Source organism: Salvelinus fontinalis, chromosome 6 (assembly GCF_029448725.1).
Source record: "Salvelinus fontinalis isolate EN_2023a chromosome 6, ASM2944872v1, whole genome shotgun sequence".
Taxonomy (NCBI): Eukaryota; Metazoa; Chordata; class Actinopteri; order Salmoniformes; family Salmonidae; genus Salvelinus; species Salvelinus fontinalis.
The window spans coordinates 25,918,891-25,935,868 of record NC_074670.1 but is presented as its reverse complement, the minus strand read 5'-3'; the positions used below and the strand labels follow the sequence as shown (position 1 = coordinate 25,935,868).

The following is a 16,978-nucleotide window of genomic DNA, read 5'->3' as shown; positions in this document are numbered from 1 at the left end:
ACCTCTTGAAGCAAAATTTTCGTCAGTGAAATTCTTTGAATGTTTTCTTTTACCTCCATTCATTATTTTGTTTAGGTGACTTGCTCCAATTCCACACAATGCTTATGTATTAGTGTCCCATCCCTGGTTTTTGAAGCATCCTCAGGTCAGCATCAAGTGCACATCGTTAATCTAATCAGGCTTCACAAAGATTAACTGGTTAGTCCTTAATTATCGTAGTCTGGGACGCCCTCGTCTAGAACAAATTTATCTGAAGTTAAGCAAAGTCTAATGAAGCCATTTTTAAAATCTGGATTTATTTAAGTAGAATTAACCTAGTCCTGATTTAAATTAAACTCTGTCCGCAAAACCGTCTCATAGTGCACAGGGAATGCAAAGAAATCATTACTCTGGACCCACAGAAAGTAGCATTATGCCCATAGACACACACAAGTTGTCAACACTTTCAAAACCATTTCTAAACAGATTTTTCCATCAATGTAAACACTCTGCTGAGACGTCACAAATTGCAGGTGGTAAAGATTTTAAGAAACAACTGAAGACCAGTCTTAAAAAAACTGGGCCTCCACTCTCCACTCTTCAAACTCCTGCCGTTTTAGAGAGCATTCCCCATTGAAATTGTCTGATGTTGTGGTTTCAAGTCAAACAAATTTTCTGCTAATTCTATATTCCATATTATTTTACAATAATCTCTAGCGTTACACCATTTAATTCACTTACTGTTTATTAATGTAACGAGTGACGCTCTCCTCATCCTCGGATGAGGTGAGGAGAGAAGGATCTTCAGACCAAAACGCAGGCTCAGGGAAATAAGCCATCTTTATTATAAATTACGATGGCACACGAAACGAAACAAAACACTTTCCAAACTACAAAATTACAAAACGACGTTGACGAGACCTGAACATAAACTTACATAACTAAACATAAACTTACGTACAGGTAACAGACGACATCGAAACGAAAACGAAACAAACAAACGCTACAGTCCTATGTGGTACGAACATAACATACGGACACAGGAGACAATCACCCACAAACAAACAGTGAGAATGCCCTACCTAAATATGACTCTTAATTAGAGGCAAACGCAAACCACCTGCCTCTAATCAAGAGCCATACCAGGCAAACCGAAACCAACATAGAAACAGATAACATAGAATGCCCACCCAACCTCACGTCCTGACCAACTAACACACAAAAACTAACATAAATAGGTCAGGAACGTGACAGTACCCCCCCCACAAGGTGCGAACTCCGGACGCACCAGCACAAAGTCTAGGGGAGGGTCTGGGTGGGCATCTAACCACGGTGGTGGCTCAGGCTCCGGGCGCGGTTCCCACCCCACCATAATCCATCCTAGCCCCCCCCCAAGAAATTTTTGGGAATTACTTACGGGCTTTTTTGGCTTCCGTGCCAGACGCGTTCCCTCATAGCTCCGGTTCCTCTCCCCGGTAGCCTCTGCTCTCCTCCGTGCCTCCAGCTCAGCTTTGGGACGGCGATATTCTCCCTGCTGTGCCCATGGACCTCTCCCGTCCAATATTTCCTCCCAAGTCCAGAAATCCTTGTTTCTCTCCTGTCCTTTACTCCGTTGAGTTTCCCTTTGCCGCTTGGTCTTAGCTTGGTGGGTGATTCTGTAACGAGTGACGCTCTCCTCATCCTCGGATGAGGTGAGGAGAGAAGGATCTTCAGACCAAAACGCAGGCTCAGGGAAATAAGCCATCTTTATTATAAATTACGATGGCACACGAAACGAAACAAAACACTTTCCAAACTACAAAATAACAAAACGACGTTGACGAGACCTGAACATAAACTTACATAACTAAACATAAACTTACGTACAGGTAACAGACGACATCGAAACGAAAACGAAACAAACAAACGCTACAGTCCTATGTGGTACGAACATAACATACGGACACAGGAGACAATCACCCACAAACAAACAGTGAGAATGCCCTACCTAAATATGACTCTTAATTAGAGGCAAACGCAAACCACCTGCCTCTAATCAAGAGCCATACCAGGCAAACCGAAACCAACATAGAAACAGATAACATAGAATGCCCACCCAACCTCACGTCCTGACCAACTAACACACAAAAACTAACATAAATAGGTCAGGAACGTGACAATTAAAACATTGTAGACACTTCGGTTTCATTTTGATAGGCCTACCACACTGGACACACACTGGTTGAATCAACATTGTTTCCAAGTAATTTGAAATCTATGTGACGACGTGAATCAACGTGGAAAACTGATTTGATTTGAAAAAAGTAATCGACGTAAGGACATTTCGTCTTTTTTTTACACAACTTTTATTAACCAATGTGACATTTTTTGTTGAATTCATGTTAGTTGACAACTCAACTAAATGTTCATCAAAACTAGACATTGAACTGGCCCGCCAGACAGCATGTGACAGCAAAGTTGCAGAAAATTAGCTTTAAAATTGTGTTGAAATGCAGGAAGTTAGAAGTTAGTTTTCCTTAATGCGGTAGTCCGGCCCAGAGCAGGATGGCGCCGACAGAGATGGTCGCCTGGCTTCACGTTCTAAGGAAACTATGCAGTATTTTGTTTTTCATGTATTATTTCTTACACTGTTACCCCTGGAAATCTTAAGTCTTATTACATACAGCCGGGAAGAACTATTGGATATAAGAGCAATGTCAACTTACCAACATTACGACCAGGAATACGACTTTCCCCAAACGGATTATCCGTTTGGACCACCACCCAGGACAATGGATCGGATCCCAGTAGGCGACCCAAACAACGGCGCCACAGAAGGGGCAGATGGAGCGGTCTTCTGGTCAGGCTCCGTTTACGGGCACATCGCTTACCCCTTCCGAGTATACTACTCGCCAATGTCCAGTCTCTTGACAACAAGGTAGACGAAATTCAAGCAAGGGTTGCCTTCCAGAGAGACATCAAAGATTGTAACATTCTCTGTTTCACGGAAAAATGGCTCACTCGGGATACCTTATCAGAGTTGGTATACAGCCACCCGATTTCTTCACGCATTGCGCCGACAGAAACAAACATCTCTCTGGTAAGAAGAAGGGCGGGGGTGTATGCCTTATGATTAACGAGTCGTGGTGTGATCATAACAACATACAGGAACTCAAGTCCTTTTGTTCACCTGAACTAGAATTCCTTACAATCAAATGCCGACCGCATTATCTACCAAAAGAATTGTCTTTGATTATAATCCCAGCTGTGTATACCCCCCCCCCCCCAAGCAGACACCTCGTCGGTAACTTATTTGGACTCTATGTAAACTGGAAACCACATATACTAAGGCTGCATTTATTGTAGCTGGGGATTTTAACAAGGCTAATCTGAAAACAAGGCTCCCTAAATTTTATCAGCATATCGAATGCACGACCCGAGCTGACAAATTTCTGGATCATTGCTATTCGAACTTCCACGACGGATACAAAGCCCTCCCTCGCCCTCCTCTCGGCAAATCTAACCATGACTCCATTTTGTTGCTCCCAGCTTATAGACAGAAACTAAGACAGGAAACGCCCGTGCTCAGGTCTGTTCAACGCTAGTCCAACCAATCTGATTCCACGCTTCAAGATTGCTTCGATCACGTGGATTGGTATATGTTCCAACAACATAACGTATACGCTGATTCGGTGAGCGAGTTTATTGGCAAGTTCATCGGTGATGTTGTACCCACGGTGACTATTAAAACCTTCCCCAACCAGAAACCGTGGATTGATGGCAGCATTCACGCAAAACTGAAAGCGCAAACCATTGCTTTTAATCATGGCAAGGCGACCAGAAACATGACCGAACACAAAGTGTAGCTATTCCCTCCACAAGGCAATCAAACAAGCTAAGCGTCAGTATAAAGACAAAGTTCAAAGTATGGATGCCTTGAATGATGCACATTTTTGTTGTGCTAAACCTCATTAGAGATAAGAAATGTTTTATGGTATTCCCATGGTTGGATTGATGCTTATATAATAGAAAAGCAACCAAAAATATGTATTGGTTCAGATACACAAGTACAATTCAAAAATCACAAACCCCTGAAAATGTTTGTCGATTTGTTTTTCTTCTTCTGAACAGAGGCAATCATTCTTGAGAGCTGAGTGCAAAAGGAACAAACTGGCAGGTGTCCAGCTCCATTTTGTGGCTGAGAAGAGAATCGGTTTCACACAATTTGCCCTGAAATAGGACAAGACAACCACAAAAGAGAACTCTTGCACACTAGGATGATTTCTACACAGTCCAAGGCCTTATGTGATTATTGGAAAAGTTTAATGTCTGTCTCGGAGAGGCTCTTCTTGGTTTCAGTGGGCTTGGGTGTGATAGGTAGGTGTGCTGGGCAAAAAAATTTTTTAAGGAATTCTTTGTAGCTCTCACAACAGAAGCAGCCAACTCTGAAATGAGAAGGCTGTGATGTCTGCAGGCTTACTGATCAGGTATAGGACTAAACCACCAGCTTCAGTCAATCTCCTGAACAAGGATGAGAATCTATCTACACTGACTTGATCAGGATTAGTTCAAACAGGGTTATAGTGGTGCCTGATGTGAACAAAAGTGCTGAATCTGTAAGACCAATGTTGACATTGTAATGCTATAGGAGAATTGATCACTCTACATGTGGATAATAGTCATGTCATTCCCTTCTATAAGAGTTAAAGGAGACTCTCAAAACACTTTACTCTTGGTCTGGGTTGTCACGCCCTGACAGTAGAGATCTTTTTATTCTCTATGTTTGGTTGGTCAGGGTGTGACTCGGGTGGGAAACTCTATGTTCTGTGTTTCTATGTTTTGGCCGGGTATGGTTCTCAATCAGGCACAGCTGTCTATCGTTGTCTCTGATTTGGGAATCATACTTAGGCCGCCTTTTTTTCTTTTGTATTTTGTGGGTACTTGTCTTTGTTAGTGGCCTGTATAGCCCTAGTAAGCTTCACATTCGTTGTTGGTCTTTCTTGTTTTGTTGGCGACATATTTAATAAAGAAAAATGTGCGCTGCACCTTGGTCTGGTTATTTCTACGACAACAGCGATCGTGACATGGGTTCCCATAATAAGTTAATAAGACTATATTTCATTGCCTTTGGATGGGCAAAACAGATGCCGTTGAATAGATTTCCGGTGAAAGAGTCCAAATTCAACCCATGAATATAATCAATAAACAAAACACCAAAACACCTTGGTCTATCTGCTTATAGGTCCTTTGATAATAGAAACCCCTCGAAGCTCCTATTGATAGTCACCATCTGAGAGAAGAAGATGATGTGTGCTTGAGTGACCTTGGCATGTCCCTGGCTTCCTGTCCCAGTGTTGCCCCTGTCCAATCAGTGTCTCTCAGCCTGAATTGCTGCCAGTCCCTGGGATGGAGGAGTAGCAGATAGACAGACAGACAGCCCCCTGGCCTCCTCTCCCCTTGTCCTCACCACATCACCATGACATTAAAATGACAGAAATGTCACGTTTGTCAGTGTGGCATCAGACCACAGAATAACATGGGGATAGACAGGCATGAGGAGAACAGTACAGAAGACAGTGAGAAAGTGCAAGAGAGGAGAGTTGATTAGGCCCCAGTGGCAGGTGTCATAGCCCCGCCGTGTGTTTAACACCAGCAAAGGATTAATACACCCTGAATCTCAGGATGCTGAGCCATTTCAATGCCTTTTATGTCAGACAGGATCTGATCACTGTGTCTGCCATGGGATAGGGCCTTCAAATAGATTCAACATATACATTTTGGATAACAACTGACGTGCTCACCATCAACATAAAGCCTTTTAAATACACCAATATGCATAGTGCTTAATTGAGCAGCTCTCAGGTAAAATCTTGGACATTTGATGACACAATACTTACTTATTCCTCATGCTTGGCTGAGTTAGCTATTGAATATGCTGTAGCTAATGCTATGTTGAATATGTTGTAGCTTTAATAACTCTATAAAGATGTTATGTCATTTTTATGTAATTTAGTGATTGTGTTATCAGTGGACCTGTAGCCTATAACAAACTACAATTCAATATGTCAAATATTGATTCTACTTCCAAATAGGCCTAGCCTACATTTGCTCAACAGTTTTAGTAGTTAAATACTACTTACACCCCATCCAATCCACTGACACATTAGCCCAGATGGACCTAATTGAATGCGTTTCTCTCAAGCAGCACAACATCTGTGTTGAATTTGTTGAATCTAATGTCACTCCACTCAACTGCTCAACGCACACAAAAACACACCAGCCACGGACTCAAGAGCCAGCCAATCTGAAGACAAGCCTAGTAGGCCCTAACAGTGAACTGTCCCAGGAGATTCAGCATTCCTTCTCCATTGGTTTCGGGGAGGAGAGGGGACCTGAGGAACATGGAAGACGAAATTCACAATTGTTCTGGGTTTAAACTTATACACTGCAATTTCCATCACAAAGGCCCTCGGCACAGTGCAGAGCTGACCTTGAGCCATTTCAGGGGGAGACTCAGGAAGTGCTTGTGCTGCAGCCAACTCTATTCACACGCTGGCCCGTAGGTCGCTGTCAGGACCTTCCACGGCACAAAGGCTATTGTTATGTTGATCTAATGGCTGTGAAGGGTAATCCAAAAGGCCTTCATTAGAATGAGGATCGGGAATTCATAAACATTCAATGAGGGAGGAACATGGAGGCATTGCATGGGAGGGCTGCAGTGAATTATTTGATTGAATAAGCTTGGATCACATGGGGAATGAATGCACAGTCCATCCATCAGTGTGTCATCATGAAGTATCTCACAGTCCATACAGGAGAATCTCTGCCCTGCACAGGAGAAGCTCTACCCTGTATGACAGTGTCTGTTGTATTGGGCTATTTTTGCAGGGAAAGACTTTGCTTGGATTCAAAACTTAAACATTTGAATGAACATGGCCTTGTTTCTATTACAGCATATTGGACGACTGTCATTCATACTCCATTCACCCAGCTCAACGTAAAATCGATAGGTTGAGGCTACAACTTCCCTTGTACCCATCACAAGGTTGCTACAACCTAGCCAATGAATGAAAGTTTATAACGTAGGTGCACATGGAGAGATCATTCTTTGTAATCAAGTTGAGTGACACATTCGATACCGCCTTGCACACTCTTGCCTCCATTTAGCTGATCTAGGGTATAATCATTAGTCCAACAGTTGCAAACGAGAGTTGCTACTGGACAAATTCAGGTATGTTTATCCCTGTTTTGTTCAGTTTGCTTCCGTTTAAGATTTTTTTCCCCAACAGAATCGGCGCAATGAAATGTTTGACCCAAGTTAAACAATTTAAAGGCAATGCTACCAAATACTAATTGAGTGTATGTAAACTTCTGACCCACTGGGAATGTGATGAAAGAAATAAAAGCTGAAAGAAATAATTCTCTCTACTATTACTCTGACATTTCACATTCTTAAAATAAAGTGGTGATCCTAACTGACCTAAGACAGGGAATTTTTATTAAGATTAAATGTCAGGAATTGTGAAAAACTGAGTTTAAATGTATTTGGCTAAGGTGTATGTAAACTTCCGACTTCAACTGTACATACACACATCAAATAGGCTACCTCAGATGTATAAGACCCATATTAAGGGTTACCTCAGTAGTTGGAAGAACAAAAATGTCCTCTTCTTCTCCTTGACTGAATTAATTCTAAATGTATAGTCTGTTGTTGCTATCCCAGTGAGGCAATCCAGTCACTCTGTTTTTGTTTCACAACGTACATTGTTGAAAATGCTGCTTCACATGAATACGTGCTGACAAAAAAGGATGTCACCTTCTGCACACACTGCTTAAGAAGTGGATACTCTGTGTCTGACACAAGGCTCCAGAAATAGGTAACACCTGATCTTAGTTCACCTTGCAATGTGTCATTTGCCTGCAGCTTCACTATCTCACTTTCTAATCCAGCACGGTCAGGACAGAGGGCTGTGATGACTGGGGTCAGAGATGACACTGGCACATGAAAGGGGTTCTCAATGAAGTTGAAAATCTCCTTGTACTCCATGATACCCTTGAATCTTGACTCAAAGTCCAACTTAAACTCTTCCAACACACGCACAAATGCATCATAGCTAAAATGTTGCAGTATGTCTGGGTTGGATGTGGTGACTGCTCTGAGTTTTGGGAAATGAACAAACTGTCTATCAGGTATGAACAGTGTGGTGATTTTATTTTGAAATGCTGTGACCACACCCAGCATTTTGCCCAGAGTTTTAGCTTTCCCTTGGAGCTGGAGATTCCCCATGTTTAAGTGGCAGGTGATGTCAGTTAAAAAAGCCAGCTTTAATATCCACTGTGGATCATCCAGCTCTGGCTCCTCTCTCCCATTGCTTGCAACAAATTCATGGATTTGAGGGAGGAGAGAAATCTTTCCAAACTCTGCCACAAGACAGCCATCTCACCTCATTGTGAAATATCAAGTCCCCGTATTCTGTCGGGTATTCAGTGCCTTCTCAATAATAATGTTCACCACGCGCATGACTTGCTGCATCACATTCTGTAAGTCACAGTCTTTGAGTTTAGTCACAAGTGCTTCCTGATGAATGATACAATGAAATGTAACAAATTCGGGAATATCCTCTCTCTTTCTCATCCGGCCTATGAGTCCCTTCTCCTTCCCTCGAATGTTTGGGGGCGTCAGTGCACACAGATGCCAGATTTGACCAGTCAATATAATTATCAGCAAAAAATGTAACAAGGACTTTCAGAAAATCCTCTCCTCATGTTTGTCCTTGCAGGGGCAGTAAACATAAAAGTTCCTCTCTGAACGACTCGTTTTGACGGAAGCGGACCCAAACACAAAATTGGGCAATGTCACTTACATCAGTGCTTTTATCAAGCGCAATACTAAAACACGGCGCCATGTATATGTCAGTAATCAGTTGCTTACCGATGTCCTCGCCAATGTCTTATATGCGTTAATTTGCTTTAAAATAGCTTCCTTGTTTGTGAAATCAGCATACAATATTTCGGCCAAGAAACATTATTTGACAATCTCCGCATCTGTGAAGGCCTTCGTCTTTCTCGCGAGTATCCAAGCATTCTCATATGTTGCCTCTCGTTTTCTCTGCAACAGTGCTAGATCTGTCCATCATTTGTTGTTGTCCTATGAGCTGTCCTTTGAGTTGCGCTATTTTGTTGTTTCTGAAGTTGCTATGTGGCAGATATGTTTAGTTAAAGTGAGCATGGTGTGACTGGAAATGTTGCTCTAAATTTGCTCGTTTAAAACAATTGACTGCCTTCTGGCAAATAAGACAAAGTGAGATAGTCCCATCATGCAGTACAAAGAAATACTTGTCTTTCCATCTCTTGGAACATTAGCTCGCTGTAGCTGAGCAGTTGCATTCTATGTTGGTAAATGTTCTATTTCAGCCTTTCTGTTCAACAGCTGCGCTATACTGCCATCTATCTGCTGTCCAGGGAACAATAGATATATTCAATTAAGTGATTCAGGCCTACACTAGACACATTGAATTTAAATTGTGTTAGTAAACCAGCTACAATCATGCAGTACAGTGTACAGTCAGCAGCAAGCAGTTTAGCAGTTACCCAAGCGGCAATACATTTATAAAAACAAAAGCTTACCTTGACTTGGAAGAGTTCCAATGTTGGATAGCCATAGCTAACATAGGATCACTTTCTGTTTGAGTAGGCTAAACTAACTAGCTGCATTCTACACTAGCTAAGTAAGTGAAAGTGATATACTACAAAATATAGTTAGCTCACTCTCTCTCTTACTTCTCCTTAATATTGTAAGAAATGAATTTGTTCAAAACTGTTCAACTATTGTAATTTCTCTCTTTGAGTCAACTACTCAGCACATTTTTTTGCACTGCAGTGCTAGCTAGCTGTAGCTTATGCTTTCACTACTAGATTCACTCTCTGATCCTTTGATTAAGTGGACAACATGTCAGTTCATGCTGTAAAAGCTCTGACAGGTTTGAGGACGTACTCCGGAAGTTGTCATAATTACTATGTAGATCTATGGAAGGGGGTGAGAACCATGAGCCTCCTAGGTTTTGTATTGAAGTCAATGTACCCAGAGGAGGATGGAAACTTGCTGTCCTCCGCCTACACCATGGTGCTACCCTACAGAGTGCTGCTGAAGCTACTGTTGACCTTCATTGCAAAACAGTGTGTTTTAATAAATTATTTGGTGATGTGAATATATTTAGTATCGTTTTACTATTTATTAATTTTGAAATTCAATGAGGAGGATGGTCCTGCCCTTCCTCCTCTGAGGAGCCTCCACTGATATACACATACACAATTCATCCCCATTACACTAAAGCTATGTTGCCCATGGACAACTATGCGTGGACCAAGTCTGGGTTTCCCAAAAGCATCATAGCACGAAGATCATCTTTCATCCATTTAGTTTCAATATAATTAAGATGATCTTAGTGCTAAGATGCTTTTGGGAAACCCAGCCCAGGGTGTTATGCCATGCCTTGTTGAGTTTCCTGATGTACACTCACGTTGTCATAGCCTACCTTGCTCATTCGACCTACAGGGTCCATCATTTTCAGATATCCGACATCCAACATTGAGTAGTTTGACTAGTTCGATTCTATCTTTGCTGTTTGAATATTACAACTGTTTTGTGATAAAGCATACAGATTTGTTTCATCTCGGGCGACTGGGACCATCATACGTGCACGAGCCGCGCGCGCAATATGAGAGCGCGCGTGGAGGCGGTCCGGCTTCTTCAGTTTTCTGTAATCGCTTTTCAGTTGCTACCTTCAGTTAAATAGCAAGGACACGAGTGCGAGCAGACTACGGTGTGTGTGGACATACTTTTCACCTGGGATTTGAATTCTAAATACAGCATCGACGGTCAGCTGCCAGGTAATATTTTTGCACGCATGTAACTGTCCATGGTATGTGTACAGAAACTAAGTAAATGTCCCGTGAAAGTGGCATTTTTCGATGAGGGTGTGTGGGACGTGCCTCCCTTTGTGCCTGAGCAGCTCAACGCTTATTGTGGACACTTGAGAAACGTTGGATTCACACATTTCCAAGCCGTTCATTTGGCCCTCGCGTCGACTGGCCTTGACGAGCCCTTGATGCCTTTTCGAAGAATCTCTAAAACGTGATGTTCTCTGCATATTTTGCCGAGTTTTAAACGCTCAGGCCTCTTCATTTAAATTCCCCATGGCAGGACATGGCACAGCGGGTGCTACTTTTTCCCTGCAGTGTTATTGATGTTTGTTATGCATTGTTTTTTTGACAGCCCTATTTGTGTCGCGGGCACATGCTATTTGTTTATTTTTTTTCAGTGGACTGGGGGAGGCTTTCAAATTGTGTTGACCAATTGCTCAGCTGGGTCCGAAACAACGAAAGAAGAAAGTGATACATTGTTGTGTCCTATTTATTGAGGCCCATAGAGTCAACATGCGCGTCATCTTTGATAAATGTAACTATCATTTTTCAGAATTGGTATAATTTCCCCAACGTTGCCAGCTCACACCTGTTTTGCAAGTTGATACATGTCTGGCGAGTGGATACACATAGCGTTGATGTCCTTATCATAACACCCCCGGGAAAGATAGTGGTTAAGCACTACTAACCGTTTGCATCTTTCACCGTAACGGTAAATCCTATTCCCCAGGCTTTTATTCGAAACAATATAAACTGATATCACTGACCGTGATAGATAAAAAATTACCTCACATTATTGTCATCAAAGCCTAAGGCGATATCTCAGTCATCTGATGCCCTTTGTAGAGGCACAGGCCTACTGTTCTACTGTCTCTTTAGCCTACTGAACTCAACTCCCTGATTAGTTGATTTTTATCGGCTAGTGTCTCTTTCGATCTATGTTCCATCAATCGATGTGGTCAACTACTGAAAAGATTCATGTGGTGATATTGAATTAATTGTTTTACATCAGACTATATTGTCAGTAGGCCGGTGACACATGACTTTTCAAGTCAAGACATCTTGAAAGCATTGTTCTTTCATACTCCAAAAATGTGTAGGTGGTTTGTTAACACAGTAATATTGGATCTTCATGAATGAGTTTGAGATCTTAGGAGTTTGTCAAAATATTGACGAACCGCAAATAGCCTCACCACCTTGCCCTCTTTAATCAGCAAAGTGAAACAGACTTACATAATTACCCTGTTGTGAAAATAACGTCTGCCTGCTAGGACAATCAAGTATTCTGTTCTACTCAACCACACAATGGAGGCAAGTAGCTGCTGTTGTGTGGTTAGAGAGATGAGCCAGCAACTGGAGGGTTGCCAGTTTGTATCTGGGGTCCGGCGGGAAGTGAGCTGGCAACCGGAGTGTTGCTGGTATCAAATCAAATCCTAGATGCCAGTGCCTGCTGTTGTATCCTTGAGCAAGGCACTTAACCCCCCCCCCCCCCCCCCCCCCCCACAACAACAGTTCCCAGTGTGGCAGCCCCCCGCACCTCTCCCCGCAAAAACCTGTATGTGTGTCTTTCGGAGGGGTTAAAAGCGGAAATCAAATTTTGGTTGGACCTTGTATGCAATTGACCAATACAGTCAATTGACCAAAGTGCCTTGCTCAAGGGCACAATGGCAGGCAATGGCATCTTAATCTTAACCTGCAAACAGCACAATGACTAGTAACATGATAGACTGTGCAACCTTGGAACCCCGGCACCCCCCCCCCCCCCCCCCAAAGTATTTTTTTTGAAAAGGCCTGGGAAGGCTAACATACCATTACACCACTCATTTATTTTGTATAGAAAACATAATGAAAGATAAAGCTGTGCTGTTTGGTGTCTGTTTCCCAAGGCCAGGATGTCCAGTGAGGTGCAGAGACCGGACGACAGCCCCAGCACCAGTGGGGGGAGCTCGGATATCGAACAAAGAGAATCATCAGTACCCCCAGAACAGGAGCGGGAACAAGCACAGCCCAAAAAGAAGGAGACCAAGATCTCCAGTAAAACAGCTGCCAAACTCTCAACCAGTGCCAAGAGGTAAACCTTAAATCTGGCTCAGTTTAGATGTATTTAAGTGGAGCAGGTTTGAGCACCTTTCTATCCTCAGGGTGGTGAGTTACACTGAGTGTACAAAACATTAGGAACACCTTCCTAATATTGAGTTGCACACCCTTTTGCCCCCAGAACAGCCTCAATTCGGCAGGGCATGGACTGTACAAGGTGTCAAAAGCATTCCACAGGGATGCTGGCCCATGTTGACACCAGTGCTTCCCACAGTTGTGTCAAGTTGGGTGGTGGACCATTCTTGATACACCTAGGAAACTGTTGAGTGTGAAACCCAGAAGCATTGCATTTCTTGATACACTCAAACCGGTGTGCCTGGCACCTACTACCATACCCCGTTCGGAGGCACTTAAAATCTTTTGTCTTGCCCATTCACTGTCTGAGTGGTACATGTACACAATCCATGTCTCAATTGTCTCAAGGCTTAAAAATCTTTCTTTAACTGGTCTCCTCCCCTTCATCTATGCTGATTGAAGTGGATTTAACAAGTGACATAAATAAGGGATCATAGCTTTCACCAGGATTTACCTGGTCAGTCTGTCATGGACAGAGCAGGTGTTCCTAATGTTTTTTAGGCTCATTGTATATAACGCTAACCGGTCCAATGGACATTAGTATTCTAGTCACACTCATGCTATTAATATATCCATTAGATTTAATTCATACAACATATGTAATGAAAGGTCACCTTGTTGCATCTATCGCATCATGACACTGTAATGCCCGTCATTTATCTGACAGGCAGATTACTATGATGACTATGCCCCTGAGTCTTTCCTGGCCATGTGATAAGAGTTGACCAGGAAACACTGGACTTGGCCTGGTTATCCTTGGTTATAGCATTTTCATAGCGCTTTCCTTAGCAGGGTCAGGTGGCATGAGTCGTAACGATGATGACCATACTTTCATTCATCACACATATCTGTGTGGTTAGTGTTGTCACAAACAGCATTCCCGCTGCCGCCCACCTAGCCTTGCCAGTGGAAACACAGATTGATGCGAGGTGATGATTGAATTATGCAACCAGTCAAACCAGGGATTGGCTGAGACTACAGCGCTTTTTATAACTACCCCTGATATTTGGAACATCCACTGTGCTCAAACCCAGGGTTTTAGTATTACGACCTTAACACTGGACACCACAGGTCTCTGTTGATTAAAGGGGGTGCAGTTATGTCAGTGATGGTATAATGTGTTTCCATGGCGTTTTTCCCCCGTGCCTGGTTCAACACAGATGGATGTGACACAACGTTATGACTGATGGGTTAAATTGCACTGTTGTGTGTGTGTGAATCATTACATGTCATCGTGACTTGTCATCCTTTTTATACGAAGATGTTTATATGATGTTATTAACCCTTCCCCCCTCAGGTGACTGCTGCAGGGTTGAATTTGAAAGAGTAATTGAAAGATGTTGACATTTGTACAGGCCTATTGTAATAACACACACACGTGCTGATAAATCATTTCAGGTTTGAACCTTTCAGGCTCTGCAATTCTTTTAAACAGAGGTTGCCTCATCACGTTTGTAATGTGCCTTATGCTGCTTCCTCGTGGAAGAGTCAGTTTAACAACAGTATGGCACTGTGACACCATTAGAGTTGGGTGATGTTTGGGGAGCCCTCTTCTATGATATTCTAATCTAAATATTGTGATATCTGATAAAATACTTTTGCGCTGTTAATTACTAAATCATTCCAGACTGTATAATGTTTGTGCTTATTTACAATATAGTGGCATTCTCATTAAATAATCTTAGCATTTCTGGGGGGTTGGGGGCTTAATTTATTTAGACATTTTAAACACATTGATACAGCCAAACTGATACAACTGCACAGTTTTCTAGTCTTGCACGTCACAATATATCGCCAATGTCAAATATCACGATATTCGATTTAATCATATATCGGCCCAACCCTAGACATAATAAGCCTACATTGGATTGCCTTGGCATTTGGTAAATTGAGATTTTTATATGTTAACTCATATGACTGCAATTTGTGGTCTGGTCTACCTGTATCATCATGTTCTATGGATTTATTAACAACATGATATTTGTGCATTTCATTATCACATTGGGGTCAAATGCATTCTGGGAGCTTTTTCAGTTATGTGATTAGAGAGATTCATTGCCACAAAGATTAAAACAGAGTATTATTGTTTTTCAGGATTCAGAAAGAACTTGCAGAAATTACACTCGACCCACCTCCAAACTGCAGGTAAGGAAAGATTGCTCTCTACCAGCATTTATGTTTATACACCTTGCTAATGTTATGGCCTTGGGATTTCAGGATATACTGTATTTCTGTTAAGGATTCTTGGTTCTAAGAATGAAGGATGGACTTCAGTCTTTCTGGTTTTACATAGGCGGTCAGGTATTACAGTGTTAAAGATGTTTATCATACACGTAAGAGTGATTTATGCTAGCACTTTTCAAAACATTTTTATAGTTTGTTCTATTTTACCTAACACAAGATGTAGGCCTACTTATCTAACCGTATAGGAAACGTACCATTTTAGATCATATGATTTCAGTTTAAAGCCCATCTAAAAAGGGAAAAGAGAACATGTGATTTTAAAACGTTTTGATTGTCACAAACAGACAATGGTTATTGTGTTCTGCTGCCTGTCCTTAAAGGGAGAGATATGGTGGCCAGCTAGCGAGTGGCAGATCGACCACGTGCATCAGCCGCTGAATGACAAAAGGCATCCCTGGGGGATGTTGTGCAGAGGCCTTATTAACTTAAAGAACACAAAGTGACGTTGTCATTGATTATCCTCCCCTGTTTATAACAGCACGGTAATTACCTCAGTCTCAGCATTCAAATGCAAATTACCGGAGAAAATGGTGGCCAGGCACAAGGCAACTGCTGCTTTTTGGCCATTTTAGATTGGTTGTGTTCATTTTATATGCACCTGATAAAGCAACAAAGAGAGATGGCCCTGACTGACTCATCCAGCGCTAAACAGACAGTTGTGTGTGTGTGTGTGGTGCTGTGAACTAATCACTTTAACTGAGTTTCATGTAACACCCTTGCTGAAATGGTGAATATATATATAGGTAACCTTTTCATTCTAATTCAAAATGTAGTTACTGAAGGGTAAATGCGATATTGAGTATTGGCTCTTTACACAAGGACTTCAAATAATCTGTTAAAATGGACTCTGAAAAATGAGGTTTTCACGTTGGAAATTATTTTGCTTGAGGCTACACAGGCAGAGTGATTAAAGGCGGCATAATTTTAAAGTAAAATAATCACGATCACAAAACAATTAGGCGTTTTAAAGATCATCCTCTCTGTGTATCCCGGGGCTGCATATTCATGCTAATCCCATAACAACTATGGCCGGGACGATACCAGTATAGCAATATGTTTTTCTGTTCACAAAAATGAAAAAACTAAGCAGACCAGACAGACTCTTTTGTCCTTTTTTAAAAACCTGCTGTATGTAAAATATTATGTGCTATAGCTTGAAAGTAAATACATGTGACTAAATGACAACATCATGTTTGTTTTCAACATCAGGGCTGTTTTCCTAAAGAAGTTAAATCCCAGTTGTGTTTTGTTTCCTTGCCTCGATACTAATGAGTATCGCGATACTGGTATCGTCCCGGCCCCAATAACAACTAAGATAAAATGGCTTTTATAACACATCCCAATTAAAATGTTCTTCCACTGTTATAATGGTCTGATTAGGGTTATAGAATATGTATAACAGACCATTTCAATAATCCTTAAGAGTCTATTGATGCACCCGTGCGTCAATATAAGTAACAAAATACAAAAATCGGTCACTTTAAGGTAGATATGTTTTTTTTTTTACATGGGCTGCGTCTCAATCCGCATCTGCCTATATCGGTCTTCCGCATCTGCGGTAGAAGGTGGCCGAGCTATAGCGTTTTGTCAGACCATGAGGCATCCCGAAAATCAGTCTTCTCATGGAAGCGGTTTTGTTCTACGAAGGTTTGGTTCTATCATGAGACTTGTCTGAAGGTAA

At 41.9% G+C, this 16,978-nt stretch overlaps 1 protein-coding gene across 1 annotated transcript in view; it reads left to right on the top strand.

The window, feature by feature from the left end:
* The first annotated feature begins 10,688 nt into the window (after window positions 1-10,688).
* Window positions 10,689-16,978, top strand: part of LOC129857474 (ubiquitin-conjugating enzyme E2 E2) — a 28,242-nt gene continuing 21,952 nt past the window's right edge. The window contains exons 1-3 of the mRNA XM_055925753.1: window positions 10,689-10,848; window positions 12,768-12,952; window positions 15,148-15,198. Coding sequence (XP_055781728.1) covers window positions 12,774-12,952; window positions 15,148-15,198 — 230 coding nt within the window. The 5' untranslated portion in view covers window positions 10,689-10,848; window positions 12,768-12,773. The remainder of the gene's footprint in view (window positions 10,849-12,767; window positions 12,953-15,147; window positions 15,199-16,978) is intronic.